The 27,083-nt window shown below is 44.9% G+C and overlaps 1 protein-coding gene across 4 annotated transcripts in view; it reads left to right on the top strand.

Annotated features, from left to right (window-relative positions):
• The window catches only part of APLP2 (amyloid beta precursor like protein 2), an 86,723-nt gene extending 67,286 nt beyond the window's left edge, over positions 1 to 19,437 (top strand). For 2 of the 4 annotated variants that reach the window (XM_049654322.1, XM_049654341.1), the window contains 11 exons: positions 1,568 to 1,698; positions 3,073 to 3,147; positions 4,357 to 4,515; positions 5,587 to 5,715; positions 8,332 to 8,431; positions 9,956 to 10,108; positions 11,676 to 11,711; positions 14,765 to 14,850; positions 16,023 to 16,097; positions 16,473 to 16,628; positions 17,909 to 19,437. In XM_049654322.1, coding sequence (XP_049510279.1) covers positions 1,568 to 1,698; positions 3,073 to 3,147; positions 4,357 to 4,515; positions 5,587 to 5,715; positions 8,332 to 8,431; positions 9,956 to 10,108; positions 11,676 to 11,711; positions 14,765 to 14,850; positions 16,023 to 16,097; positions 16,473 to 16,628; positions 17,909 to 18,010 — 1,202 coding nt within the window. In that variant the 3' untranslated portion in view covers positions 18,011 to 19,437. The remainder of the gene's footprint in view (positions 1 to 1,567; positions 1,699 to 3,072; positions 3,148 to 4,356; positions 4,516 to 5,586; positions 5,716 to 8,331; positions 8,432 to 9,955; positions 10,109 to 11,675; positions 11,712 to 14,764; positions 14,851 to 16,022; positions 16,098 to 16,472; positions 16,629 to 17,908) is intronic. The other 2 variants (XM_049654331.1, XM_049654352.1) reach the window with 1 other exon arrangement.
• Positions 19,438 to 27,083: the final 7,646 nt, after the last annotated feature.

The raw sequence follows: 27,083 nt of genomic DNA, 5'->3' as shown, positions 1-27,083 counted from the left end.
GCTTGAGTGTTCTGAGAGCCCAGAAGTATCACTGTGCCACCGGCCAAGTTTGTGCTCCCCTCTGAAGGGGTCTGAGGTGGGCAGATGTGCTGGTTTTGTGAGCCAGTTTTCATAGGGACAGAAGGGTGGGTGCCCTCGCATCTTCAGAGCCAGACCTCTTGGGCTGCAATGCCTTTACCTTTTTCTTCACGGGGGTGGAGGCAGCTTGGGTTTTGTATAATCTTTACCTAGCCCAGTGATACGAACCAAAGACTGTCTCCAACACACAAGCCTTTAAGCCGCAGATGTGCGTTGCTGATGGCAACGTGCTCATTGGCACTGATGGACTTCAGTGCTTTGAAATTCTCTCAGCTGAACTTTTGAGTATCGGGGAATGTGGTTTGTGAAGCTGTATATTCTAATTTAGTTAATCTGAAAATTGGCTGTGGTGATCCTCTTTAGCTTATGTAGGAGCCAAATATTCTTGACAAGATTTTAGTTATAGCTTTTAGGTTTAGAGCTAAGTAAAAATGCCTTGACGGAAGAACTTTGGAGTGGCTGGCTGATTTGTAGTCACATTTGTCAGGTCTACAGTTGTCTTAGTTGTTTTAGTGTCGTATTACAGTTATGCAGTTCTGGAAATTAGGTGAACTTCTTTGTCTCTGAACTGAAATTTGTTGGGTTTGGTATTTGCTGTCCACTGAGCTCTAATATTATGATACAGAAAATTGTACAAGTAAGTTTTCTATCCGTCCTCCCTGGCTTGGGAAATTGGGAGTGAACTGGGCTAATAAGAGTTTTTCATAGGGATTTCTTTAGGGATTGAGCAGGTAAACTTGTCCTCTCAAACCTTTCCTTTGTGGGGTTAAGCTCCCTGTGCAGATATCCACTTGCCTGGGGTCAGTAAGACCTTCCACTTGAGGAGCAGTGAGGAAAGGGTATTCTAATGGGTTTCCCCTCTAGTGGGTGAAGGCCTGGGAAGGCCAGCAAGCCCAGCGTGTCTTCACACTCTGTGGTGAATCCTTGTCAAATACAGCAACTTAATGTTGTCCCTCATCCTTGATATGAAAGGCTAAGACTTGTTCAGTCATATTGAAAACTAAAAAAATTATAGCTAGAGCAGTTTGGACTTTGCCTACCCAGTCTATATGCAAAGAGCATGCAGCACTGAAGTTTCTTTCAAAATGGAGCTTTTGTGGAAGTTGCCTTTGCAGGCCTGATGTCTGCCCTTGTCTCTGGCCAGAAGCGATCAGTGACAGCAATAATTCGTTTTTAGGTTCTAAGATTTCAGGAACTGAGGGAAGATGTAGAAGTGATTTCCTTTTCTCCCCCTGAAGCCTTAAGTAGATGCCAAGGACACCAAGGGGGCACGGACTGGCCTGGTGGCTGAATGTCACAGAAGGAAAGGGGAGCAGTGTGCTCTAACCAAGTGGAGTCTTGGCAGACAGGAGCACCTTGTACCGTGAGCGTGGTGCGAGATAAACTAGTCTGTTCTGCAGGTCCTGGGTTTGATTTCTTTCCTAGGGCACAGTGCACTTTCAATGTTGGGCCTGGCCCCCAAAGGGAACCCCCTCTTGTTTTGTTCCAGTTCCCCCAACTCCTCTGCCAACCAATGATGTTGATGTGTATTTCGAGACCTCTGCAGACGATAACGAACATGCCCGCTTCCAGAAGGCTAAGGAGCAGCTGGAAATACGGCACCGCAACCGAATGGACAGGGTAAACCGTGGCACTCCCCTTCTGTTACAGGTGTTCGGCACTGGGTAGTAGGGTTTTCATAGTGGAAGAAAAGGGTCACCGCCGTCCTAGATTGTCACTCTGTGTTAGGACAGGTGAAGTGTGAGAGTATAAGCAGGTCTCCCTTCTGGGTGTGACTAGCCCCTCCCCTCTGCCCCACCTCCATCTCCATGATAATATAATTAGCCTCTGAGTGCTTTATTGGGTTCAGACTATGGAGTACTTCCTGTAACCATTATGTTCTTGTTATTTTTCTTTGCTATTAACTGGCTTTAAAAATTTTTTTCTTCTATGGAGGGAAAATTTATATCATCGTTGTAAACAGAAAGCTAGTATCATTTGCCATTTAGAACTAGGTAAATGTAAAAATATATTAGATGAAAGCAAACCTGTATAGTATATTCTAGCTTAGATACTGTTGTCTGCTGAAGGCTCTGAGTCTTGAGATGCTTTCTTTTTTCTTTCTTTTTTTTTTAAGATTTTATTTTTAAGTAACCTCTACACCCGGTGTGGGGCTTGAATTTACAACCTCGAGATCAAGAGTCACACGCTCCACTGACAGAGCCAGCCAGGCGCCCCTCGGGATGCTTTCTTAAAAAAGTTACAAGTGTTAGAGCAACATGAGCACCACAGTGCAGCTTTCTCCTAGTTACTGAGAAAGACTGAAAGAAAATTGAAAAGAATTTCTTAGGTCTGAATACCACCTAAAATCTCATACATTACCATGTGCCAGGCTTGTACTTTTGGAAATGTTTGTTGACTCTATTTTATCCAAACAGTTCTGAGAAGTAGGTATTAAATGCACCCCCCACCCCCTTTTTTCTGTGTGTGAGGAGACTAAGGCACAGAGACTTTAAAAAAAAATTTTTTTTAACGTTTATTTATTTTTGAGAGAGAGAGAGAGAGAGAGACAGAGTGTGAGAGGAGCAGAGAGAGAAAGGGAGACACAGAATCTGAAACAGGGTCCAGGCTCTGAGCTGGCAGCACAGAGCCTGACGTGGGGCTAGAACTTGGGACCAGCAAGATCATGACCTGGGCCAAAGTCAGAAGCCCAGCTGACTGAGCCACCCAGGCGCCCCAAGGCACAGAGACTTTTAAATAACTTGCCCGGGGTTATAGAATGGGGAGGTTATGGAATTGAGGCTCCGTTTGCTGATGGTTGGAGTCCAGGACCTTCTGAGACAGTAATTCTGTGAAGGAGCTAAAACTGCTGTGAGCTTGTGAGGGATCACATGAGGCGATTTCCTTTTGCACAGTTTCCTACATTAGATTTCAGGGCCTGGCGGTATTGTTAGAAAATGGGGGGATTGTTTTAGAGATGACTCTCTGGTGATACTGGCTTTGACCTTTTTCTAGGTAAAGAAAGAATGGGAAGAGGCTGAGCTTCAGGCCAAGAACCTCCCGAAAGCAGAGAGGCAGACTCTCATTCAGGTAAGATGTGTTTTCCAGGGACATAATCTCTGAAGTCCAGTCAGAGCCACATTCCCAGGAAATTACCGTTTGACACCTTTCGCTTAGTTGAGAGCTTATCTTACAGCAAGTTTTAACTGCCTTCCCCCTCCCCACCCCCACCCCCCAACTAGCATTCTCTAGAATTGATCACCAATGGTAGAAGGAAAGCAGGGGACCAACCAGTGTACCTAATTCATGCCAGGAAGCAAACCTTAGCTGGCTGTGTTTGTTAATTCTGCTCTCCTGGCAAAAATCCTCAATTCATCTTCATTCTTAGGCTGTGACTTGTTTTTCAGCAGCATTGAATTTTATTTATTTATTTATTTATTTATTTATTTATTTATTGACTTCTTGAAAAGTCAAAGTCAGACAATAAAACAGTGATGCCAGTTCATCTCGGGCTTTGCAAGAATGTAACATTAGAATCAGCAGCAGCACCCACCCCACCCCCCACCCCCCCAATAGAACAGAGTGTTGTTAGGAACAGGGATTGCAATTTATAAGACTGGTTTGGGTTTCATAAAGCTGATTGCATTTAAATCAGTTTGTGTTTATGATGAACTGAAATCTTCTCAGGAGGTTAACACTCTGTTGGAACACCTTTTCTTTCTTAGCAATCATCTAGAAAATCTAAGAGTTAATTTCTATGCAGCCAGTGCATCCTGTGCAGGGAAATTTAAAATTTAGTTCCACAGCCTTAAACTTTACCTTTCAGCCTGGCCAGGTTTTCCACAGACAACTTGCCCTTCAGGACATCAGTGTGAATGACTCAGCATAACCTACCACATTACTGGGATATATTTCAAAATATAGTTCCTGTTGGTCTGTGTCTCAGGATTCGGATCTGGGGTGCCTTTGCCACAATGTGGAAAGGGCAGCATTCCTTCTTGCACAGGGCACGTTGAGAAAGCCCGCATAGGGGCTTGCCACACTAGTGATTTCAGGAGCAAAAGTGCTAAGAAGTCCACTGCCCCTCAGATTTAACATGCTCTCATTAGATTAGGAAGTAATTTTCCTGACAACAATCAGAGTATATTTACGTCTGTCTTACCCTTGCTTAACTCTTCTGGACCTGTTACCGGCTTACACAGGCTCTAGGTGAGGAGGCATAGTCCTGGGGTATCGCTGTTTGCTTAGACTTCCTCCAGGTACCATGAATTTCACGTTGTTCCTGCCTTCTTGGTTTAGCACTTCCAAGCTATGGTTAAAGCCCTAGAGAAGGAAGCAGCCAGCGAGAAGCAGCAGCTGGTGGAAACCCACCTGGCTCGGGTGGAAGCTATGCTGAATGACCGCCGCCGCATGGCTCTGGAGAATTACCTGGCTGCCTTGCAGTCTGACCCACCACGGGTGAGTGGTGTGCAGAGCCCAGAGAACGGTATCCTCGAGGTCACCTCCTCTAAAGCAGCATATATGTAGAACATGTGTGATGACCTGACACGGGTCAGCAAAAAAATTACATTTTTATGACGAGTTCTGGCAAGGGAAGAGAGGTAAGGAGAGAAGAAGGGAAAAAAGGTGTCATGTTCTAGTATGTTCTTACGTCACCTTAGCATTACACTTTATGCTTGCATATGCCACCAGTGATATGGAAGTGTCTTACCCTGGAAAAGCATAATCTGAGGATATGGGTTGGTAGTTACTCAATTATTGAATTTTTATAGTAGCTTTTTTTAATGCTTATTTTTGAGAGAGAGAGAGAAAGACAGATTGTGAGTGGGGGAGGGGCAGAGAGAGAGGGAGACACAGAATCCGAAGCAGGCTCCAGTTTCCGAGCTGTCAGCACAGAGCCCGACGTGGGGCTCAAACCCGAACCACGAGATCATGACCTGAGCCAAAGTCGGACGCTTAACCGACTGAACCACCCAGGCGCCCCTTATAGTAGCTTTACTTTCAAAGAATAAAAACTTGCCTTTTGAACACGCTGTTGTAATAAGATTATGAAGAAAAGGGTAAAGGGACTTATATCGAAGCCCCTGGTGCTGGTGGTCTCGTGCTTCTTTGTCCCTTCGCTCTAACCTACCTTGCTTTTGGGGGATGGAAATACTGGGAAGAATGGTATTGGTATCCTTCTTAGGTGAGCAAGCAGAGCCTTTTCTGGGTGACACAGGGACTGCCTACCTTGCAATTTAAGGTGTCGGACACTGAGCTTAGGAAAGAGGACAGATTGAGAGGGCTAGAGATTCTGGAAAATACTGTTCCTTAAGGAGCCAACATAACTTTGGAACTTAGTTTTTGGTACATTGTGTAGAAAGGTAGTTTCTTCTTACTTGAGAAGCTTAAAAGCTTTAAAAAGCACAGCTTTCCTTCTTGGTGCCCGGCTGGCTTTTACATTCTTAGGTGAGTTTTTTAAGCCTTGCTTTCCTGCCTGTTTTCAGTTCTGTAGTGCCTGGATATTCAAACTGCTGTTCTCTCTTGCAGCCTCATCGCGTCCTCCAGGCCTTGCGGCGTTACGTCCGTGCTGAGAACAAAGACCGTCTGCATACCATCCGTCACTACCAGCATGTGTTGGCTGTTGACCCAGAGAAGGCAGCCCAGATGAAATCCCAGGTACACTAGACACAGTCGAAATTGCTGCAGGAGAGTGTCTCTAGCGGGGAGAAGCCGCTTCGACCGTTGGTTGGGCAACACTGATAGCTGTGCTTGGAAAGTGATAAATGGCTTCCAAAGACATTATTAGATTACAAGAGGTGGTTTTTGCAAAAATACGGTTTCTAAGATCTCTTTTCCATACTTTGTTCTATTAAGTCCTTTCTCCGTAAAGAGTTTCTGAAAGTTTAGTGGAAAAACTAGACTATCTATCATGTAGTATTTTACAGAAAAACAGCCATTTTTATATAGTGAGACTAGAAGGAAAGGAGAGACCTTGATCAGTGTATTAAATTAACAACTAGGGAATGAGTTGTGTGCCAGCAAGATCATAGTGCCACACCAGATGGCCCAGGAAGTGGAACTCTCTCCCTTGCAGACCTCGGGGGGAAACCCCAGCTGTCCTGTGTGATATTCGCTCTGTGCTCTAAGCCCTTAGTTCCAGTGAAGCTTGGCTGCTGAATTACATGAACTTCTGCATGTTCCCTGTGGTGTTATCTACACTCTGGGAAGTGGTGAATATGTTCAGCCTATTGTAATGTGCGCATTTGGTCTGGGATGTGAGTGTGGTGGTGTTCTTACCCCTCATGTGAGCTCCACCGTGAGGACACTGATGTCCAGTACCCTGCCCTGTGGTTCTTGTTCTCCTGTGGGCATAGGAACCGTCCTCAGTCAAATGGCTCCTTAATTCATCTGAAATATGACAATGTCCACACACGCCAAGACTGTGGGTGGTGCATTTTCAGTTTCCATTTGCATTTTTTCTCTCAGGCACTTATTACTCTGGTGCTTTCCCGTCAATTTACTTGATTGAAAGAATGGCAAATATAAAATTAAATTACTTTCATCCCTGCTTTTAAAGGTCAGAGAGACCTCAATCTACAATAAAAGCATCTTTCCATTTAATTTTTTTTCGTTTGGCCATGTTATATGGCTTCAAGCCCACATAATTAATCCATTGGCTTAGAGCACCCTCTTTAGGACGAGCATGGTAAGTGCCAGTGTAACCAGACAGGCATACCCGCCCTGACATGCCTCACTGTGGCCTTGGGGTGGACGTTAGCCCACATCACCTTTTATTTCCACCCCAAAACCTTCACAAGTAAATGACCAGTTTTGATGGCTTTTTTTTTCCTTTTTAAAAAGTATGAACAATCCGGAATTGTTGCATTCAGAAAAGGTAGTGAACCGTGGAACAGGGATGGTAGATAAGTCTTGATCACTCCTTAAAGTCAGGTTTATTTATACCTCAATGTAAAGTTTTGAAGGAATAACTAATCTAGTTAAATATGAATGAACTAGTTCTGTTATTCACCATGATAATCATTTCAAGCAATTACTTCACTAAGCAAAATCCGTGAACGGCCCCCTCTCCATGCCAGTCTGCTTTTAGCCAGTGATTTCATTCCTTTTTTTACCCCATCTAATCTGACTGGTGGTAAAAATGGACTCTTTCCCTCTTTTACTCAGCAAAACCTTACCGGGTATCTCGCATTGTACAAATTAGGGTTCTTTTGGGGCACCTGGGTGGCTCAGTCGGTTGAGCATCTGTTTCTCAATAATAAATAAACATTAAAAAAAATTTTTTTTATAAAGAAATTTTAACGTTTATTCATTTTAGAGAGAGAGGGGGGGACACAGAATCCGAAGCAGGCTCCAGGCTCTGAGCCGTCAGCACAGACTAATGCGGGGCTTGAACTCACGAGCCTCGAGATCATGACCTGAGCTGAAGTCAGACGCTCAACCGGCTGAGCCACCCAGGCACCCCTAAAATGAATAAACGTTAAAAAAAACAAAAGATTAGGTTTCTTTTAAGCTCAATTAGTACAGTTAGTTAAGTGCCTCATATAAAAATCAAATGAATAACTGCCTAGTGAAAGGTTTTAAATTTTGTTTTTAACTCAGAACACTCTCTGGATAAATTCTCAGATTGCCAAGGGGTATTACACACAGTCTGCACATACTCCTATACAGCAGTCCCCCGTGATCAGAGGCTTCGCTCTCCGCGGTCCGCCGTGGCCCAGAAGTGAATGATCCTCCTGATGTATCATCAGGAGGTTAGTAGTAGCCTACCTTTATGTCACAGTGCTACGTCACTCATCTTGCTTCACGTGGGCATTTTATCATCTCACATTATCACAAGAAGAAGGGTGAATACAGTATAAGAAGGTATTTTGAGAAACAGAGACCCCATTAAATAACCTTTATTATAATTGTTCCACTTTATTATGTCATTGTTAATCTCTTACCTATGCCTAATTTATAAGTTGAGCTTTGTCATACAGGGAAAAAAACCCCAGTATACAGGGGACTCAGTACGGTCTGCAGTTTCAGGCGTCCATTGGAGGTCTTGGAATGTACCACCCACAGATAAGGGGGGACTGTTAGATTTCAGTGGTCAGTAAATAAGGATGGGGATTAATGGATTTCCTCTGCCTGGCTGCTTTGCTGGACTCTGCAGAGAATATACTTTTTCCGCTGATCTTTGCGGAAGTGTGTGCATGTGTCCTGTCTGCAAGCTTTGTCCTGGCCTGGCTCTGTTGGTAACGAGGTCTCTCCACCATACTATACTTCCAGGTGATGACACATCTCCATGTGATTGAAGAAAGAAGGAACCAAAGCCTCTCACTGCTCTACAAAGTACCTTATGTAGCCCAAGAAATCCAAGAGGAAATCGGTGGGTGCTGCGTTTGTACTGAGGTCTGTGAGGGACTTTGGCCAAGACTCAAGGGTGGCAGCAGTACAAGGGCCAGGAAGCTAGGCATTAGCACTCCAGGATTTAGGTCTGGAATTCACTGGGGCTTACGTGGCAAGTAAGGTCAAGGAGTAACCTGGGGACAGATGTACTGGCGGTGAGCCACAGAGCCTTGAGTTTCTTAACCTTTACTCTGTTACCGGAAGAAAAATTGAGGGTGTGAAATTGCAAGGGACCGGGGAGTTTCCTGTTGCCCTTTCCCCCTTAATTGCTGATGCATTTCAAGGCACCTATTTTACACACATTCTCACTTCCTCTCTCTCTTCTGGTCTTCTTTTTTTTTTTTTTTTTTTGGCAAATATTTATTGTGTCTACTGTGTGTCACAGAGGGAAAATGGTGTAGACCGTATATCCTGGAGTCATGTTATAGTATGAGACAGACAGGAAAACAAGAAAAGGAGTGCCATGTGGGGGCATCAAATAGGGTGGAATGGTGGAGAGTGGCTGGGTGGTCAAGGGGTTTGTCTTGGGCGCAGTCACCTGGGACCCACATGACAAGAAGGAGCCATCCACGCAAAGACTACAAGGGGAAAAACATTGTTAGCAGAGGAAATGACTACTGCAGAGACCTGAAGATTAAGTCAAGTGTGGACACATTTGAGTAGATCAGTGTGACTAGAACATAGTGAGGGAGAAATGGGGCCAAAGAAGTTGGCAGAGACCAATTTGTTCAGAGATTTTAGCAAAATCAAGGAGTCTGGGTTTTATTCTAGGATAAATGGAAAGCTGTTAGAGAGCTTTAAACTAGGGAGTGACCAGATCTGAATTATGCTTTAAAAAAGAACATGAACTAAAGAAAAAATTACTTGGCTGCTATGTGCTATTAAAATTAGAAACCTGCCAGGAAGCAATTGTAAAAATCCAGGCGACAAATGCTGATCGTGGGCACTAAGATGGTAATGGAGGAAATAAACAGATGTGGGGGCTTTCGGGCACGTTGCAGACGAAGGGCGAACAGTGTGCTGCTGGGTTGGATGCCAGAGGTGAGGGACAGGAAGACATCGAGGGTAATGCCCAGCCTTCCATTGTCAGCAGCTGAGTGGATGGTGATGCCGCACTTGACTGAGGAAAAGCGTTCTCTTTATACATGATAAAATAGAAGTTGGACATTAAGTGGGGGTGTAAAGGGGGATGTTCAGTGAGCTGGAGGTCGGGCAGTAGATATGAGGTACAGATTTTCAGATCGTGGCCTATGGATGGCATTTAAAACTGTGCCGTCGGATGAAACCACTGAACCAGAGTGAGTTGGTAAAGAAGAGGAGTTCTGGGGCGCTGGGGTTCCGCGGTGCTACAGGGTCGGGGGTGCAGGCAGGAGGGAGTTGTCCACTGCGAGCTGGCGAGATGCTCCCCTCAGTAGATCCCAAGTTCTGTAATGCCATGAGTTAGCCTTGTTCACACTGGTGGTCCCTCTGAATGCCGCTTCCCTGCCATGCTTCTCTTTGTCAGATGAGCTGCTTCAAGAACAGCATGCAGACATGGACCAGTTCACGGCCTCTATCTCAGAAACCCCCGTGGACGTCCGGGTGAGCTCCGAGGAGAGTGATGAGATCCCACCATTCCACCCCTTCCATCCCTTCCCGTCCTTACCTGAGAACGAAGGTGTGTATGATTGACAGCGCAGCTTCTCAGCGGCGCTGGGGGCGGGGATGGGCCGGTGGCCTGTGGTTGGAAAGTTGAAGGTAGAATTTTGAACCTGGGTTGTGTTAGGGGGGCTATTTTCTTGGTGACAGTCGGGCAGGGAGATGGAGACTGGATTCATTTAGCACCTACTGTGTGCAGGCACCATGCTGGGTGCCTTCAGATCCTTGGCTTCAGTATCACCATGAGGTTAGTAACATTTCTCCCACTTTAGAGAGATGGTTTGCTGAAATCCTCTTTTTTTTTTTTTTCTGGTCCTGTCAGCTGCCTTCAGAGTGTATGACACCTTGCATGTGGAAGTCACTCTGCTGCTTAAAGAGCACTTTCACGTTATATTAGGTCATTAGCTTTTCATAACAAGCTGGGGAGCAGGCAGTGGAGAGACGACAGAGGTGACTTTTCAAGGTGATACCTCTAGTGTTGGGGGTGATAAGAAGCCATGTCCCTCTGACTCTGTCTGGCACACTTTCTTCTATTCCTTTGCTGGGTCTTGATGTTTAAAAGGATCTTTAAAAGCTGTGGGTCTGCACCAGAAATAAACAAGCTGCTCAGCTCGGTGCCCTGAGACTAGGCTGTGGAATCAGTTTCTATTTATTTGTCTGCTGCTATTGCTGCTGATGGTGGTGGTGATAAAAATAGTGGCCACAGCTATAGAGCCCTTATCATATGCCAGCTTTAGCTAAGCGCTGTGCACGGATGCTCTCATTTAATCCTCAAAATAGCCCTCTTAGGTAGGTACTGTGAGTGTCCTCATTTGGGGATTCCAAGATTTAAAGAGGTTAAGTGTCTGTCCAGGCTCACGTAGCCTGTGGGTGGAGAGTAAGGATTTGAACCCAAGCTGATGTGGTCCTGCAGTCCTGGGTACTGTCGCCTACCTCAGACCAGATGTAGCAGTGAGAGACAGAGGCCTGAAGAAGGTACTGAATGGGGAGGATGGGGTACATCCAACTCAGCCTTCAGACTTAAACAGAATGCCTTCTGAACAAGTTACCCCAAAGGTACCAACTCGTACGGTTGACCCTGCGATAGTAAAACGGAATGTGAGAAAGGAGCCAGAGAAGTAAAGAGATCTCACTTTGTTCCTAAAACCTGCACTTACAAATCCCATACCTGCATGGGCTTGTAGGGTGGCCGTGCTTACGTATCCCATTTGGGGGTGAGGGCATCTCGGACAGATCCGCACTAGGACCTTGTCTCCTTGTTAGAAAACCACAATCGATACTGACTGTATTTTTGTTATTTTCTAAGAAAAATAACTTTGTGGGCTAAGCTAAATAATTTGGGAATCTCCCCAAATTTCCCCCCAAGACAGACCTACTTCTTTCTCTCCTACCTTCCAGTCATATGTTGTAGCTCTTAACTGCTGGTTTGTTTATGGGATGTGTCAGGTGTGTTTTTAAGGAAGAATACTTTTTATTTACGTTATAGAGAAATTCTAAGATAGCAATTTTGAAAGAAGCCATTTTCTTTCTTAATCTCCTTTTTTTTGTTATTTTTTTTTTTTTTTTATTGTTTTCCTTTCTGCTAGACACTCAGCCGGAGTTGTACCATCCAATGAAAAAAGGTTGGTCTGTCAAAGATGTTCCCTTTAAGACCTCCATTCCTTTGCACTTCCCCCATGTGTCGGGAGGCTCATTTTCTGTTTCATACCATCACCTGAGATTTTTCCACCTCATTTCTCCAGATGTGGCTGTGAGGGGAGCCAGAGTGGCCTTGGGTCCAGCACTTAGAATCTGGTGTCAGTGGTACTGGTTACAAGGTGCCCATCCTAAACTTTCCTTCTGGATATCCAGAGAATACAGAGTAATCAAAACATATTTTTATGAGACATTTCTTCTGGGTAGATTTTTTTTTTTTAAGTTCATTTATTTTGAGAGAGCAAGAGAGCGTGAGTGGGGGAGGGGCAGAGAGCGAGAATCTGAATGAAGCAGGCTTTGCGCCCATCTCCCAAACCAAGGGATCGTGACCTGAGCTGAAACCACGAGTCAGACACTTAACTGACTGAACCACCCAGGCGCCCCTCATCCGGATAGATTTTTAAATGTATATTCAACTTAAACAGGTTGGGTGGAATTGCTAGTATATTTGAAAATATGCTTAATTTAGGGGCAGGTGGAGAGTCGGTTCCTTTTACCTCTTCCCCCCTGCCCATCCCCCTCACTGCTCCACTACATCTTGCCCTTTCCTTTCAGCTGTACCCAGCCCTGTGTCTGTGCCCACCTGTCTGTCGCCACTAGTCTCCGTCTTGACTTTAGCATTACTCAAAACACTTAGAAGCTGATGGATGGAACGGGTTGTGACAAGTGGACTCTTGCTGTGTGGTAGTGAGTGTCCAAGCTTCAGAACAGGCTGGGACTGTGTAAGCACCACGCCGAGTGCCTCGCGTACGTGGCCTCACTTCATGCACTGAGCACACCTACTGGCCGGGGCTTTAGCTCTCTCTGACAGATTAGGCGGTTGGAGAAGCCTCAGACTGCATGATTTGCTCAGAGTCCTGACTGTAAGAAATGGAGGAATCCGAACTCAAACCCAGCTGCTTTGTCTTCAGAGCCTATGCAGTTTCTGTCACATAAAAGGCCGCTGCATTTCCCCAGCTTGTTGGGTGGTCCACAGTCCCAGGGTCATTGTGAATAAGTGCATATGCTTCATGTTCTCAGTGTGTGTTTTATGAGCCTGCTGACTTCGACCAGCTGTGGATGCACCACACGGTGTTCTCTAAGAATTTGATGTTGTGGTTTGTGCCACGGCTTTTTCTCAGAAGAGTGCAATTTCAATCCTGTAAAGATCACTTCTGTGTTAAATGCTTGGTTTTATTCTACCTGGATATGCCTCTTCTTGGAGGTGACTCTGAACCATGAATCCTAGGTATTTACAGATAAAGATGAATTTCCTGGAAGCTTACCTGGCTTTCGCCCACATACTTCAGTTGTTGTTAGTTGGAATAATTTAAACATTAACTTTTGTTTTCTTAACATCACTTGATTATGCCTTTTATAAAACCAAGGTGGTTTGGGTCAGTGTTTAAGAGAACACGTGAGTTTCACCACCAAAGGAATATCGGAACAGTCTAGACTGGTCATAGGACTTTAAATTAGTTGGTTCAGTGCCGTGTTATTTCTCATGTAGGATTCTGCCCTCTGACCTTTAAAATCCGGAGGAGGAGAGAGAAAGTGATGGAAGGGTTAGAATTTACTAGGCTTGTTCATCCACAGCCTTGCTGAGACAGCACCTTTCTAGATTCTTCCTTCTCAGTCGAAGTGCACTATTGCTGTTTCAGTGGCATTTTGAGACGATAAAAGCCAGGCCTGATTTAACTTACCCTAGAATCAAGTTGGGAAATTGCTCTTTAAGGTGAAAACTTTAGGAAAAACCAGTGTTATTTTGGGCTGCCTTCTGATGGGTGAACGCATTAGCTAGCCCGCACATTCCACACCTGCAGCAGCTGTTACTGGTGGTTCCGTGTCAACAACGAGCCTGGTTGTGAGCCGGAAGGCCTTGCTGTGGCCGGGCCTAGTGTCAGTCCGGGGACAGCAGTGCTTGGCATTTACTCATGTTTGAGTCCTACTCACATGCAGGTGATCACCTTAGAATGAGGAGTGTGCCATCCAGTTGATCTGTTTATAAGAGGTTCAAATTGCGGACGTTTATATTGAACTGTGTATCTTATTAATGAAAAACTCATGGAGTAGGTAGAAATCACATGCTTTCTGAAGCTAAAATAAGGAGGATCACTCCTCACTTTTCCTCTGCCTGGGTTCGTGCTGGGTTCAGTCGAGCCGCATCTTTGGATGCTGTCATTTGGCGTGCCACACACAAGTGATGTCGGCTCAGGTGATGTCTGACCTTGACAAGAGGAGTGTGGCTAGTCTTGCTCCCTTTACAGAAAGGAACCTTCCACCCTCGTGTTTGAATTCTCCCTGTCTGTGGAATGCTTCCTTCCTGCTCATTCTTGAATGACCACTGAAGATGTGACATCTGTGATCCAGGCCCTCAGAGGGTTGCAGGCTAGAGGGAGACACAGAAGAAAATGAGGATAAACAGTGATTTCGAGTGCTGTAAGCTGGAAATGTCTCCCAAGAGGAGCTGCAGCTTGAAGGACAACTAGGAAGGGTTGGAGGTCAGGGAGGGTATTTCAGGCAGAAAGAATTGCCTGTGGGATAAAATAAGATGCTTGAGACAAATGTGCACATTCATTGCTGGTGTGATGGTTCTTCCATCCAAAGGGAGCGAGCGCAGAGTGTTGAAGGAGCAGGTTGTGGGCTTATAGGCACTCGGTAGTATCACATACGGGTATTACATGTTTTTCTGTGCTAGAATGCCTCTGAACTCCACTTCTGTTTATCTTACAATAAACATTCTCTTCTGAAGGCTGTCATTCCGTTTTTCCAGGTTGGATATTAAGTAAGCACTCTCTCCTCCTCCATTAAACTCATCGGTCCTCTGAAAATGCCTGTACCATTCATCCTTATAGAGCACAGTGCATCCTCAAAAATGGGAACAAAGTAGCCTATCATGTCGCAGCGGGGGAGGTGATCAGTGAGGGCCCCTGCTTCTGTGAGGTTGGCATGAGATCAGCCTATCCTGGGAAACGCTCAGCTGTGATCTCTCTCCACACAGGATCTGGAGTAGGAGAGCAGGAAGGAGGACTGATCGGTGCTGAGGAGAAAGTGATTAACAGTAAGAATAAAGTGGACGAAAATATGGTGAGCCATTTCTCCCCTCCGCCCTGCCCTGTTTTAATTTTGAGACTAATTAGAATGAGTGGCATTGTTTTAGAGGCTTTCCAAATGAACCTCCCTGTGTTCACTTTCCATATGGTACAAGATGGGTGGACTCCAACTGGTCCCACAAATCTGCTGTATTCTTTAGCATCTGGGTATGAGAAGGAATAAAGAATTACTTTTCAGCCGTAGCTCTCCTCTTGCGATACAGTGGGGGAAATATATTTGTAACTAAAGATACGAATAAAATATGAAAGGCCATTTTCAAGTGAGTATAGAGATTTAATAACTTGTAAATGGAATAGAGTCGGGTTTGGTTCTTATATTGCCTTTGGTTTATACACACTATTAGTTATTCTATCATTTTCTATCACTGGTATTTCTGGATTATTGTCAACTGAGTTTTTTTTTTTTGTTTCATTTTGTTTTTTTAATTTTGAGAGAGAGAGCACAAGCATGCACGTGAGCAGGGAGGGGCAGAGAGAGGGAGACACAGAAACTGAAGCAGGCTGTAGCCTCTGAGCTGTCAGCACAGAGCGCGACGCAGGGCTCGAACTCACGAACTGTGAGATCATGACCTGAATCAAAATCAGACACTTATCTGACTGAGACACCCAGGCGCCCCAATATTTATTTTTAATTGTTTTTAATATTTGTTTATTTTTGAGAGAGAGATAGATTGTGGGCAGGGGAGGGGCAGACAGGGAGGGGGACAGAGAACCTGAAGCAGGCTCCAGGCTCTGAGCTGTCAGCAGAGAGCCCGACAGGAGGCTTGACCCCACAAATCGCGAGATCATGACCTGAGCCGAAGTCAGCCTCCTAACTGAATGAGCCACCCAGGTGCCCCCTAAGTTTGATATTTAAACGTGAATTGTTGGTAATTTATCCTGTAATGTCACTCCATAGTGGTTACCTAAAGGAAAAGGCAAGTGGAAGCACTTAGGGAACTAGCTGCAATACAGTAACTTGTGTCCACACTTGCTTCTTTAGGGGTTTGGTGAGTGGATTTAGAAGGACGTGACAGAACTGTTTGGTTAGTGGGTATCCTCAGTATCCACCTCCCTCCACCAAATAATAAGTGGAGTAGAAAAGAAGCTCCATTTATGCTTAATGTCCCCTTCCACCCAGTTGCTGACATTTTTGTACCATTTCAGGTCATCGACGAGACCCTGGATGTTAAGGAAATGATTTTCAATGCCGAGAGGGTTGGCGGCCTGGAGACAGAGCCGGTACGTACGTGTTCAGCTCCGGAACCTAAATGCCAGGTTTCCCATGGGTCTCGGGTGCTTCTCTCTTGTCTTCTCATTTCAAGTGGAAAACGGAGAGACGCTCGGTGTCTCAAACTCTCAAAGACCCCCATCCCCAATTTCCATACTTTTGGGTAAGAAAGCTAAAATTAGGATCTCGATGGAGATTGGAAAAAGTGGGAGTTCTCCTCATAGGGATAGTCCCTTGGAAAGCAGCATCTCAGAGTTCCCTCAGTGTCGGAGTCACGACTCTACAGGGGCCTGGCCCTCCTTGAGCTGCTGGTCTCCCGCTCGCCATCTTTCACATTGTGCGAAGAGTCGCTGAGACCTTGTCGCACATCTACTTTGTTATCGTAGGAATCTGTGGGGCCACTGCGGGAGGACTTCAGTCTGAGCAGCAGCGCCCTCATCGGGCTGTTGGTCATTGCAGTGGCCATCGCCACGGTCATAGTCATCAGCCTGGTGATGCTGAGGAAGAGACAGTATGGCACCATCAGCCATGGGATTGTGGAGGTGAGTAGCAGGGGCTCTCTTGTGACTTTGCCTTGAGGTGGTGATGGTTTGCTCTGTGCAGTCAGGGAGGCTTATGGAATTCAGACATCTTAACTTCGTGGGTGCTGCACTTCAATTAAATTACTCACTGGATTATTAGATCATGTTTTGGAAGTCAGTCCCAACCGAATTATGTTGGTCCTATCACAAAGGGCTGTTGCCAGCTCCGACGGTGAATGTGAGGAAACCATAAGAGCATTTTATGCTGCAGAGGGTGAAAACTTCCTGAGTGTTTTTTTCTTTCAGGTATGTTAGATATTTGAGAATGAGGACTGTTGATACTCTTTTTTATTTTTGTTCTTGTTACTGACTTGTTTTTTTAAGGAGCAAACCAGGTATACGACCAATCAGGCAACACTGGCAATCACGAATCTTAAAAATATGAAATAGAAGTAATATTTTTTTTAACGGCGGAGAAAAGCAACAGGAAATTTAGAGCCAGAGCAGGCTGTTTTCTGTTCCGTCTTCTGCTGGTTCATAATTAGAACTGCTTACCACTCATTTTGTGGTGGGGGATGGGAATGGCCGGGGTGTCTTGGTTCCAGAAAACAAATACAGTAAAGAATATGGTACGGGGCACCTGGGTGGCTCAGGCGGCTGAGTGTCCAACTTCGGCTCAGGTCATGATCTCACGGTCCGTGGGTTCGAGCCCCGCTCTGTGCTGACAGGTCAGAGCCTGGAGCCTGTTTCGGATTCTGTGTCTCCCTCTCTCTCTGCCCCTCCCCTGCTCACTCACTCTCTCCCTCTCTCTCAAAAATAAATAAACATTAAAAAAAAATAAAAGAATATGATACCCTCCGGAAAATTGGTTCAGATGTATGTCCACCTCCTGCTGGACACCGACTTCATTGTGGAATTTCAGAGCTGGAAAAGACCCCAGGGATCTTGGGGTCCCAGTCCTTATTTTCTAGGGAACGCTCCCCTGTGCTGTCCTGAACAGTAAGTAGCAGTACCGAGACATGGTCGTCACCGTGGTGCTAGTAAATTCAATTCACTCTGTTCTCTAACTCGGACCAAGCTTTCAGGACTTGCACTTTCAGAAGCCTCTCTGACCCTCTTCTTTTCTTTCTCCTCCTCCTGTGTCCTCCCCACCAGCTCTTGTGTGGTGTCCCCAGTGGAAATGGGACACCCGGTTGACCTCGCTTCCCAGGGGAGTGCACAGCAAACACCTTAGGTCTTCTGACGTCCTGTGCAATTCTCTTGTGGTACAGTGCAGTGATATTCCGTCTCTGTTCCTCCAGGTTGACCCAATGCTCACCCCAGAAGAGCGTCACCTGAACAAGATGCAGAACCATGGTTATGAAAACCCGACCTACAAATACCTGGAGCAGATGCAGATTTAAGTGGGAGAAAGCAAGTGGCAGCGCCTGCTGGGGGAGGTGCTGCAGGTGGGCTAGAAGGGGTCCAGCATTTTGGATCAACTACTGGACCAGCAGTGCTTCCAGAGGATTCATCTGATGTGCAGACCTTCTGGATTGTTAGGACTCTAAAGTACTACTGTAGAATCACAATCTCCATTCTTTTAAATGGGTGAAAAATGTTAATATAACAATATATGATATATAAACCTTAAATGAAAAAATGATCTATTGCAGATATTTGACTGATGTAGTTTTCTTTTTTTAAATTAATCAGAAATCCCACTTCCATTGTATTGTCTTACATACGCGCTCTGTAAATGGGAAATGTTGGTTTTTGGTGATAGACTGTATATGCAGGCCGTTCCAGCTGTATTGTATGCGTCACTCCTTTAGGCTCATTCACTGTCCTGGTTTTTATTAGGAAAAAAAAAAAAACAAAAAACCTAAGGCAGTATTCCCTTGTTAAATGAGCTAGCTTTCAGAAAGTTGCCCAGAAACTAAATGTTAAGGGGAACCGTGATTGACCGTTCAAACACTTCATGATACTCTTGCAAAATTATTTTAAAGGACCAGTTCTTTGGAAGTCAGGTGTTCCCAGTGCTGGGTACCTTGGTGTCCCAAGGAGGTTAAAAGCATTTGAGCCCCGGCATCTTTTAGTGAGAGCCTCACGTATACAGGTTAGGGCATCCACTACTGCTTTCCTTCTGAATCCAGTTCTTCCACAGAAATTAGCCTGTAGTTTGTATATGACGTTCTTCCACTGTCTGCCGTTACTGACCGTAGCTTTTTACTGCTCACTTCCCTTCCAAGTAACGTCCATATGTGCTGTCTTTTCCCCTTTGGACATTTTCCCCCGGAAGGCACTGGCCCTCAACCCTCTCCACTGTACCTTGACTTCTCTGCCCACCCTCGCCTGGCACCAGCCTCTCTGCTGTTCAAAGACCACAGTGGTAGGTGTCCATGCCGCCTGGGAGGGAAGGTGGGGGGCTTGCTTTGACGTGCAAGGAGGATGTTCCATGTTTTATGCGAAACGCTCTGTAGACACCGTGGAAAATTTTGGAGATTGTTTCCTTCACCTGAGTCTTTGTGATGCTTGTATAGTGGATGATGCTCACAGCTTTTTCTTTTTCTTCTGTTTTTGTTTCTTTCCTTTTTTTTCTCCTCCCCTCTCCCCCTCTTTTTTTTTTTTAATTCTGAAGGTTCTGGTAACCTGTGGTGTTTTTTTTTTTTTTTTCCTGTGTTTTTTTTTTTTTTCTTTTTTTTTTTTTTTTGTCTGTCTTCTTCTTCCTCCCCTTCACCTTATCCATGTGTCTTCCCACTATGCACAGATAAAGTTCACCCACAAACTCCTTAATCTGATCTGTGGAGAATGTACAGTTTAAACACATCAATAAATACTTTAACTTCCACCAAGACTCCTTGTGTCATTGGCCCGCTGTTAATCCGTGGTGACGGTTTTAACCCTTCTGCCCTCCAGACTCTGGGTGTCGTCCTTCCCTAGGGGACTGCCGAGCCACACCGCAGGGGCAGGGGTTTGTTCGCTCCAGCGAGTTAGGCTCTTAGGCTTTAATTCCACTTTTCATTTAAAAACTAAGGGAACTTAGCAGAAACCCATGGGGGAGGGGAAGGAAAAAAAAAAAAGGTTAGAGTGGGAGAGAGCCAAAGCATAAGAGACTCTTAAAAACTGAGAACAAATTGAGGGTTGTTGGGGGGTGGGAGGGAGGGGAGGGTGGGTGATGGGTATTGAGGAGGGCACCTTTTGGGATGAGCACTGAGTGTTGTATGGAAACCAATTTGACAATAAATTTCATATATTGAAAAAAATAAAAAAATAAAAACTAAGGGAGCCCTGCTGGCTCAGTCAGTGGAGCATGTGGCTCTTGATCTTGGGGTTTTAACTTTGAGCCCTACATTGGGTGTAGAGATTACTTAAAATAAAATCTTTTAAAAAAACTAAGGGAAAATGCCTTCAATCTGAAGGCAGGTATCTTTGATTTCCTCCACCATATTTTATGTTTTCTAAAATGCTAATTTGGTTAAACCTTGGACTTCTTGATTACTTCCTGTTTGTTTATTTATATTTTTTAAGAGAACAGGATGGGGGAGGGGCAGAGGGAGAGAGAGTCGTAAGCAGGCTCCACACAGCATGGTGGCCAATGCAGGGCTTTATCCCAAGACCCTGGGATTGTGACCTGAGCCAAAATCAAGAGTCTGATGTTCAACCAGCTGAGCCACCCAGGTGCCCCGATTGTTTCCTCTTTAAAAAAAAAAAAATTCTATTTATGTAGTTTTAGTCTATAATCTGGGTGATTGTTTTATCTTGTAGCCTTTTCTTGTGAATTTGTAAGTTTAAAATTTTGTAGGAGCTGCTTTACTATTTCTTTTGACATCCCTTTTCATGATGACAAATCTGAGTTTTTATATATCAGAATTTTAAGTTTTCTTTAAATTACATCTTTCCTTTTGAGCTATTCATTTCCTATAAATGTGTAGCAATCATTTATTTGATCAATGGTCAGTTAAAAGAAAGGGTGGGGCACCTGTGTGGCTCAGTCAGTTGAGCGTCTGACTCTTGATTTTGGTTCAGATCATGATCCTGGTGTCGTGGGATCGAGCCCTGTGTTGTGCTCTGCACTGTGTGTGAAGCCTGCTTGAGATTCTCTCTCTGTCCCTTTGCTTCTCTCCCCCCGGTTGCGTGTGTACACACTCTCTTTGTAGTAGTAAAAAAAGTAACAAGAGGGAAAGTTAGTTGAGAGTTTTGTCCAGCAAAATTTAATTTGAGCTATTGATATTTATTAATACAAGTCTTTTCTTTTTGGAACTGGAAACAATGAGTGGGGCCTGTGTCTGGACTTTCAGAGTATTTCCAGCCCTGATTTCTGTTTAACGATGTACCACTAGGAGGTGCTATTTTCTCATTGAAGGAGGTTTGTTTACCTGCCGTCTGCTTACGGCTCTTTGTCCCTGGGGGTGGTTTTCACTGGTGATTTAAGTGTTTTTTAATGTCCAGCTCCATGTAGAAGAGTAAATTCAGGGGCTAATCTTAGCATTCTTACCCCAGCTGAGTGTAATGCCAGTTTACATACGTGGTGCAGTTAAGGTCACATTGCATATGCGTCTGTAAATGTACATGTGTACACATACAATGCATGTATCTTGCTTACGGTTCTAGAATATAATGAATGTGCATGTTACGAACCTGTGGCCAGGAAGCACCATGGAACAAACCAGTTGAACAGGCTGGTTCTTTATAACCATCAGCACTTCCCCATCTGCCTCTTCCTCCTGCGTTGGCCACTTACATGGCTATCAGGAAAGCCATGGGGGGAAAAAAAACAAAAAAACTTAATTTTTAAAGGCAGTTTCTGCCAGAGTGGTCTCAAAAGCGTTGTCACTTGACCTTCTGCAATATCGGCTGGGAAGTGTAGTTTGAGCATTCCTTATCTGGTTCCAAATCTAACAGCCCAGCTTCATTTATTTTAGTGCTTGCCATCTGCTAGCTGCTTTACATGCAGTGTCTCATTTAATTGTCTTAACCTTTACAGCATGGGTGTTCTTATCTTAGAGAAAGCGGAGGCCTTTCGATTGGTAAGGGATGGAGCAGAGATCCAGGCTCAGAGCTGTTCCAGTAATTGCCTTGTTCGCTGTACCTCTGTCCTGGAGGACAGTAGGTCCTGGGGGTCATCCCACAGCTGGTGCCTGTCAACGAGGACCCATCCATCTGGTTGGCTATTAGGACTTTTATCCATTACCAACATTCCAGTCGATGGGCCCAAGAGGAGTTTGGGGCTGGTGAAATTGCAGTGTTTTCACTTACACATCCGTTACCCATATGTGGTCAGTACGGAAGCAGCTGGGATTAGACTCGAATGTGCTGGCAACTAGGCTCACAGGCCTCCCTCACCCTGGATTGATCTAGATACGCAGATATGATACCTATAAAGAGTATGTTTTTTCATTTTGAAAGGAAACGCCCACAGCGATGAGTGTGTGTCCAGCAAGGACTTCCCAGCAGGCCTCACCCTAGACCAGCTCCACTCTGCTCCCTGGTGGCACCGTCCCCTCTTTGGGGACTGAGAGAAACTTACTCATCTCCTGGTTTCTGCCTTGGTGACTCAGCTTTGCCTCCTGGGGAATGTGGCCCTGCCCACCTTGTCATCAGCAGCAGGGGCCAGCAGTTCCGAGCTGACTTTGGTGCGAGGCCCTCCTACCTCCCTGTCTGCTCTCAGTTACAAATCAGAGCCCAGCAGCTGAGGTCTGAGCCAGCCCAGGTGTCCTGGCAATCTCCTCTGGTTTCACTTGCTGTCACACTGATACTCTTACCCTAGGAGACACGAGTCCCTCAGATTTGCAGGAATCTCAAGGGTTTGCTCTAAAGGAACGTACAGTCTTACCTTATTAGAAGTGATGGGCATGCAGAAAATGAAGAGAAGGAAGTAGAAGGGCCCTCATGGCTTCTCTCATTTCACAGTTGAAACATGCCCACAAGGTCACATGCCAATCAGTGCAGAGCCAACGTCTGTGGTATGTGCAACAGGTTCTTTTTTTTTCTGGGACAAACGGTAAAGTGGTTCTTCTAAAATAAGACTATCTTGCCTTTGTTACCTACTGTGAAATGGGGTACTTCCGTCTGGGGGTACTTCTGTCTTAACACTCCTTAACTGCAGGCTGTTAGTATGAAACCGCTGTAGAGAAGCCTAGGTGTCCAGAGGATGGGACAAGAGACAGAATTCAGATACTTATTTCTGTATTCTTGAAATGGATGGGGCATTACTTGGGAGTCTTCAATAGTTCCATGGCCAAGTTAGCCTAACTAGCTCTGATCAAACTTCAGATACTGAAGTCAGTGGCTCTGACTAGAGTAGCAACCTCCATCAATAAAACATTTTTAGGGGTGCCTGGGTGGTTCTGTTGGTTGGGCATCATGATCTTGCGGTCTGTGGGTTTGAGCCCCACGTTAGGCTCTGTGCTGACAGCTCAGAGCCTGGAGCCGGCTTTGGATTCTGTATCTCCCTCTCTCTCTGCCCCTCCCCCTCTCATGCTCTGTGTCTCAAAATTAAATAAACATTAAAAAAAAAGGAAACATCTTTAATATGTGCCCTATATGTATAATATATATATATATATATATACACACACACACACACACACACACACACACACATATATATGTATATAATAAAGAGAGACTTGGAAAGTATAAAAAAGATGAAATTACTTTTTTGAATGTTATCTAATAGAGCCTTTTTGGGTCCAGTAAAATATTACTAGCTTTAGTGCAAGCAAAGTGATTGCTTTCATTCTGTCGCAACCAATTCCAGAGCTGATTCAGGTTTCCTTAGTTTTTATTGGACGTCGTTTTCTGTCTCAGGATATCACCTTGTATTTAGTTGTGTCTTTTTTTTTTTTTTTTTTAATTTATGTATTTTTGAGAGACAGAGGCAGAGCATGAGCAGGGGAGGGGGAGAGAGGGAGACACAGAATCTGAAGCAGGCTCCAGGCTCTGAGCTGTTTGTTAGCACAGAGCCTGACGCGGGGCTCAAACCCACGAACTGCGAGACCATGACCTGAGCTGAAGGTGGATGTTCAACCGACTGAGCCACCCAGGCACCGCTTGGTTGTGTCTTTGTAAGCTCCTCCTGACCATGACTGTTTCTCTGACTTCCCTTGTTTTTGATGATTTTGGCAGTTCTGGGGACTGCTGGTCAGGAATTTTGTAGGATGCCCCTCTATTGGGATGTGTCTGATGTTTGTCTCCTAAGACCCTGAGGTTTTGTGTTACTCGGGAGGAAGAATACAGTGTCATGCTCATCACACCATATCAAGTCACTGTGAATCCCTGTTGCTGGCATTGCTCACCTGGCTGAGGTGGGGTCTGGCAGTGTCTGTCCTGGGAAGATACTCTCACCAAGTCCTCCTCCCTCCTCCACACTGAAGGAGTGGAGTGTTATGCTATGCTCTTCCATATTTTATTATTTTTAAATTGTGTTTGAAGGCTTAGAGCAATTAAAAGTCTGGCCCAAGATCTATTTGTTTCATTACTTAATGGCTAGCAAAGCCGAGGTTTTGATCGTAGTGATGGTTTGATGGGTATATTTAAACTTGTACACTGTTAGTATGTGTAGTTGACTGTGTATCAGTTACACCTCAAAGTTGTTAAACAAACAAAAGGCTGGGAGGGGGGTGCCTGGGCGGCTCAGTCCGTTAAGCGTCCGACTTCGGCTCAGGTCATGATCTCTCGGTCTGTGGGTTCGAGCCCCGCGTCAGGCTCTGTGCTGACAGCTCAGAGCCTGGAGCCTGCTTCCGATTCTGTGCCGCCCTCTCTCTCTGACCCTCCCCCGTTCATGCTCTGTCTCTCTCTGTCTCTCAAAAATAAATAAACATTTAAAAAATTGAAAGAGAGAGAGAGGGAGGGAGGGAGGAAAGGAGGAAGAAAAAGCAAATCAGGGGCTCCTGACTGGCTCAGTCGGAAGAGCTTGTAAGGGCTTGGTCTCGGGGTCGTGGGTTCAAGCTCCACGTTGGGCCAAGGGCTTACTTAAAAAAAAGAAAAAGCAAATTATAACAGGTGTTTTTAGCTTTAAAAAAAACAAACAGTGCAACATCTTTTAAGTTCAACAACTTTTTAAATACTTTGTCGCAATATGAATCTGCATGAAACAAAATGTTTTCTTGGTCACTTCCAATCTTATTTTAAAATATTGCAAAGATTCTACCATATTTTAAGTGTTCCTGATTTTTATCAAAATAACCACACTGAAGACATTTCATAACATATTGTACATTTAAGTTTTCCACGTGGGCTAGCACCAGAACTTTATCTGGAAATATTTCCTTATTCTACCAAAGCAGCCAATCCGATGACATTACGTTTTCTGAAATTTTTCACAATACGTTCTTTTCCATAAAATAAGATAAAATGTAAGAGGCAGCTATAATGTTACAAGTGGGAATTTGAAGCCAACTTGGCTGGCTCTTCCTAATTTGGCTACCTACTAGGTAGGGGCTCAAACTCATGACCCCAAGATCAAGAGTCACATGCTCTTTTGACTGAGCCAGCCAGGTGCCCCAGGTATTATTATTTTAAACTGTTGAAAACATATCTTTTCCAGTACACAGGGCTTGCTAAAGGAACAGTACTTTGGTCTTGATGATTTATAAGGGTTTTTTTTTTTTTTTTTTAAATAGGCTGTATGCCCAATGTGGGGCCCAATGCAGGGCTCAAAACTCCTGACCCTGAGATCAAGAGTTGGACACTTAATCAACTGAGCCACCCAGGCACCCCAATGATTTAGAATTTTTTAACCAACTTCTTGATCAGATGATAATTATTGTAACCTGATATTGTGGCCATTGAAGGCTTGTATTAGGAGTAGAAATGTCATTATGGGGGTGCCTAGATGGCTCAGTGGTTAAACATCCACTTTGGCTCAAGTCATGATCTCACGGATAAGGAGTTTGAGCCCCTCATTGGGGCTGTCAGCGCAGAGCCTGCTTTGGATCCTCTGTCTCCCTCTCTCCCTGCCCCTCCCCTGCTTACACACACACACACACACACACACACACTCTCCCTCTCTCTCTCTCTCAAAAATAAACATTTAAAAAAAGGGGGGGTTTCCTGGGTGGCTCAGCTGGTTGAGCAGCCAACTTTGGCTCAGGTCATGATCTTGTGGTTCGTGGGTTTGAGTTCCTCATCAGGCTCTGTGCTGACAGCTCAGAGCCTGGAGCCTGCTTTGGGTTCTGTGTCTCCCTCTCTCTCTGCCCCTCTCCTGCTTGTGCTATGTCTCTTTCTCAAAAAATGAATAAACATTAAAAAATTTAAAAAAAAATACAAAGCTTTGAAGCAAACCTGAGTTTGAATTCCAACTCTATACTCAAATAAATAAATAAGTAAATAAATGTCATTGTGGACATTTTCTTGTTCTGTGCTTGAAGTACTGGTATTATCTACTTAATTGCAGTGAAGATAATATTTTGCAACAATCTTGTAAAACCACACAGACGTATATTACGTTATTTGATTAAAACTTAAGTTCTTTTAACTAGGCACATGAGCACTGAACTTAGAATGTAAGCAAATGAGTTAGGGTACTTTGACTTTTTTTTTTTAAGTTTATTTACTTATTTGGAAAGAGAGAGAGATTGAGAGAGGAAGAGGGGCAGAGAGGGAGACAGAAAATCCCACTAATAGTGCAGAGCCCCATGTGGGACTCAGGCTCACAAACCACGAGATCATGGCTTGATCTGAAGTCAGATGCTTAACTAACTGAGGCAACCAGGCGCTCCAGGGTACTCTGATTATTTAGAAAGCCCACGTAGGCCCCATGTAGCACTGTGGGACTGGGAGTAGGCTGAGGCATACACAGATGGAAAAAGGGGTGAACTTGGATGTGTGGGTGATAGGGTTAGGGGAGGGGAAGTCTCACAAAAGGAAGTGCTCAGTGCTGCTGTCTAGACAGAGTATCAAATAAGTAGTAGCTTGGGGTAAATAAAATGCCTTTTGGGGTTGCCTGGTGGCTCAGTCAGCTCAGGTCATGATCTCGTGGTTCAAGAGTTTGAGCCTGGCGTTGAGCTCTGGGCTGACAGCTCAGAGCCTGGAGCCTGCTTCAGATTCTGTGTCTCTGTCTCTCTCTCTGCCCCTCCCCTGCTCATGCTCTCTCTCTCTCTCTCTCTCTAAAAAATAAACGTTAAGAAAATTAAATTCTTTCTAGAAAGGCTCTGAGAGCACCTCCGGACTACCAGCTCAGCACCTGCAGTTGCCTAGTTCACAGACACGAGGGTACCTTTTGAGCAGCGCTCCTATATCTGGAAGATTTCCATATTAAGGGTCCTGCCTACCCAAGGCAGGAAACAGAACTCGACTTCTCAACTGGCTTGTAGGTAGGGCACAGACCTAACTCAGGATTGCCAATGAGATGAACTCACAGGAGACTCATTCAGGAGGGAACAAAGAAAGGACACAGGTCAGTCTCTGGCTGGAGTAACAGTAGAGGCAGGCAGCTTTGAGGAACAGGGTCAGTCTCACAGGGATGAGCTGGACAGGAGCAACAGGGACTTC

Source organism: Panthera uncia, chromosome D1, assembly GCF_023721935.1.
Source record: "Panthera uncia isolate 11264 chromosome D1, Puncia_PCG_1.0, whole genome shotgun sequence".
Lineage (NCBI taxonomy): Eukaryota > Metazoa > Chordata > Mammalia > Carnivora > Felidae > Panthera > Panthera uncia.
This window is presented reverse-complemented; position numbering and strand designations above follow the sequence as displayed.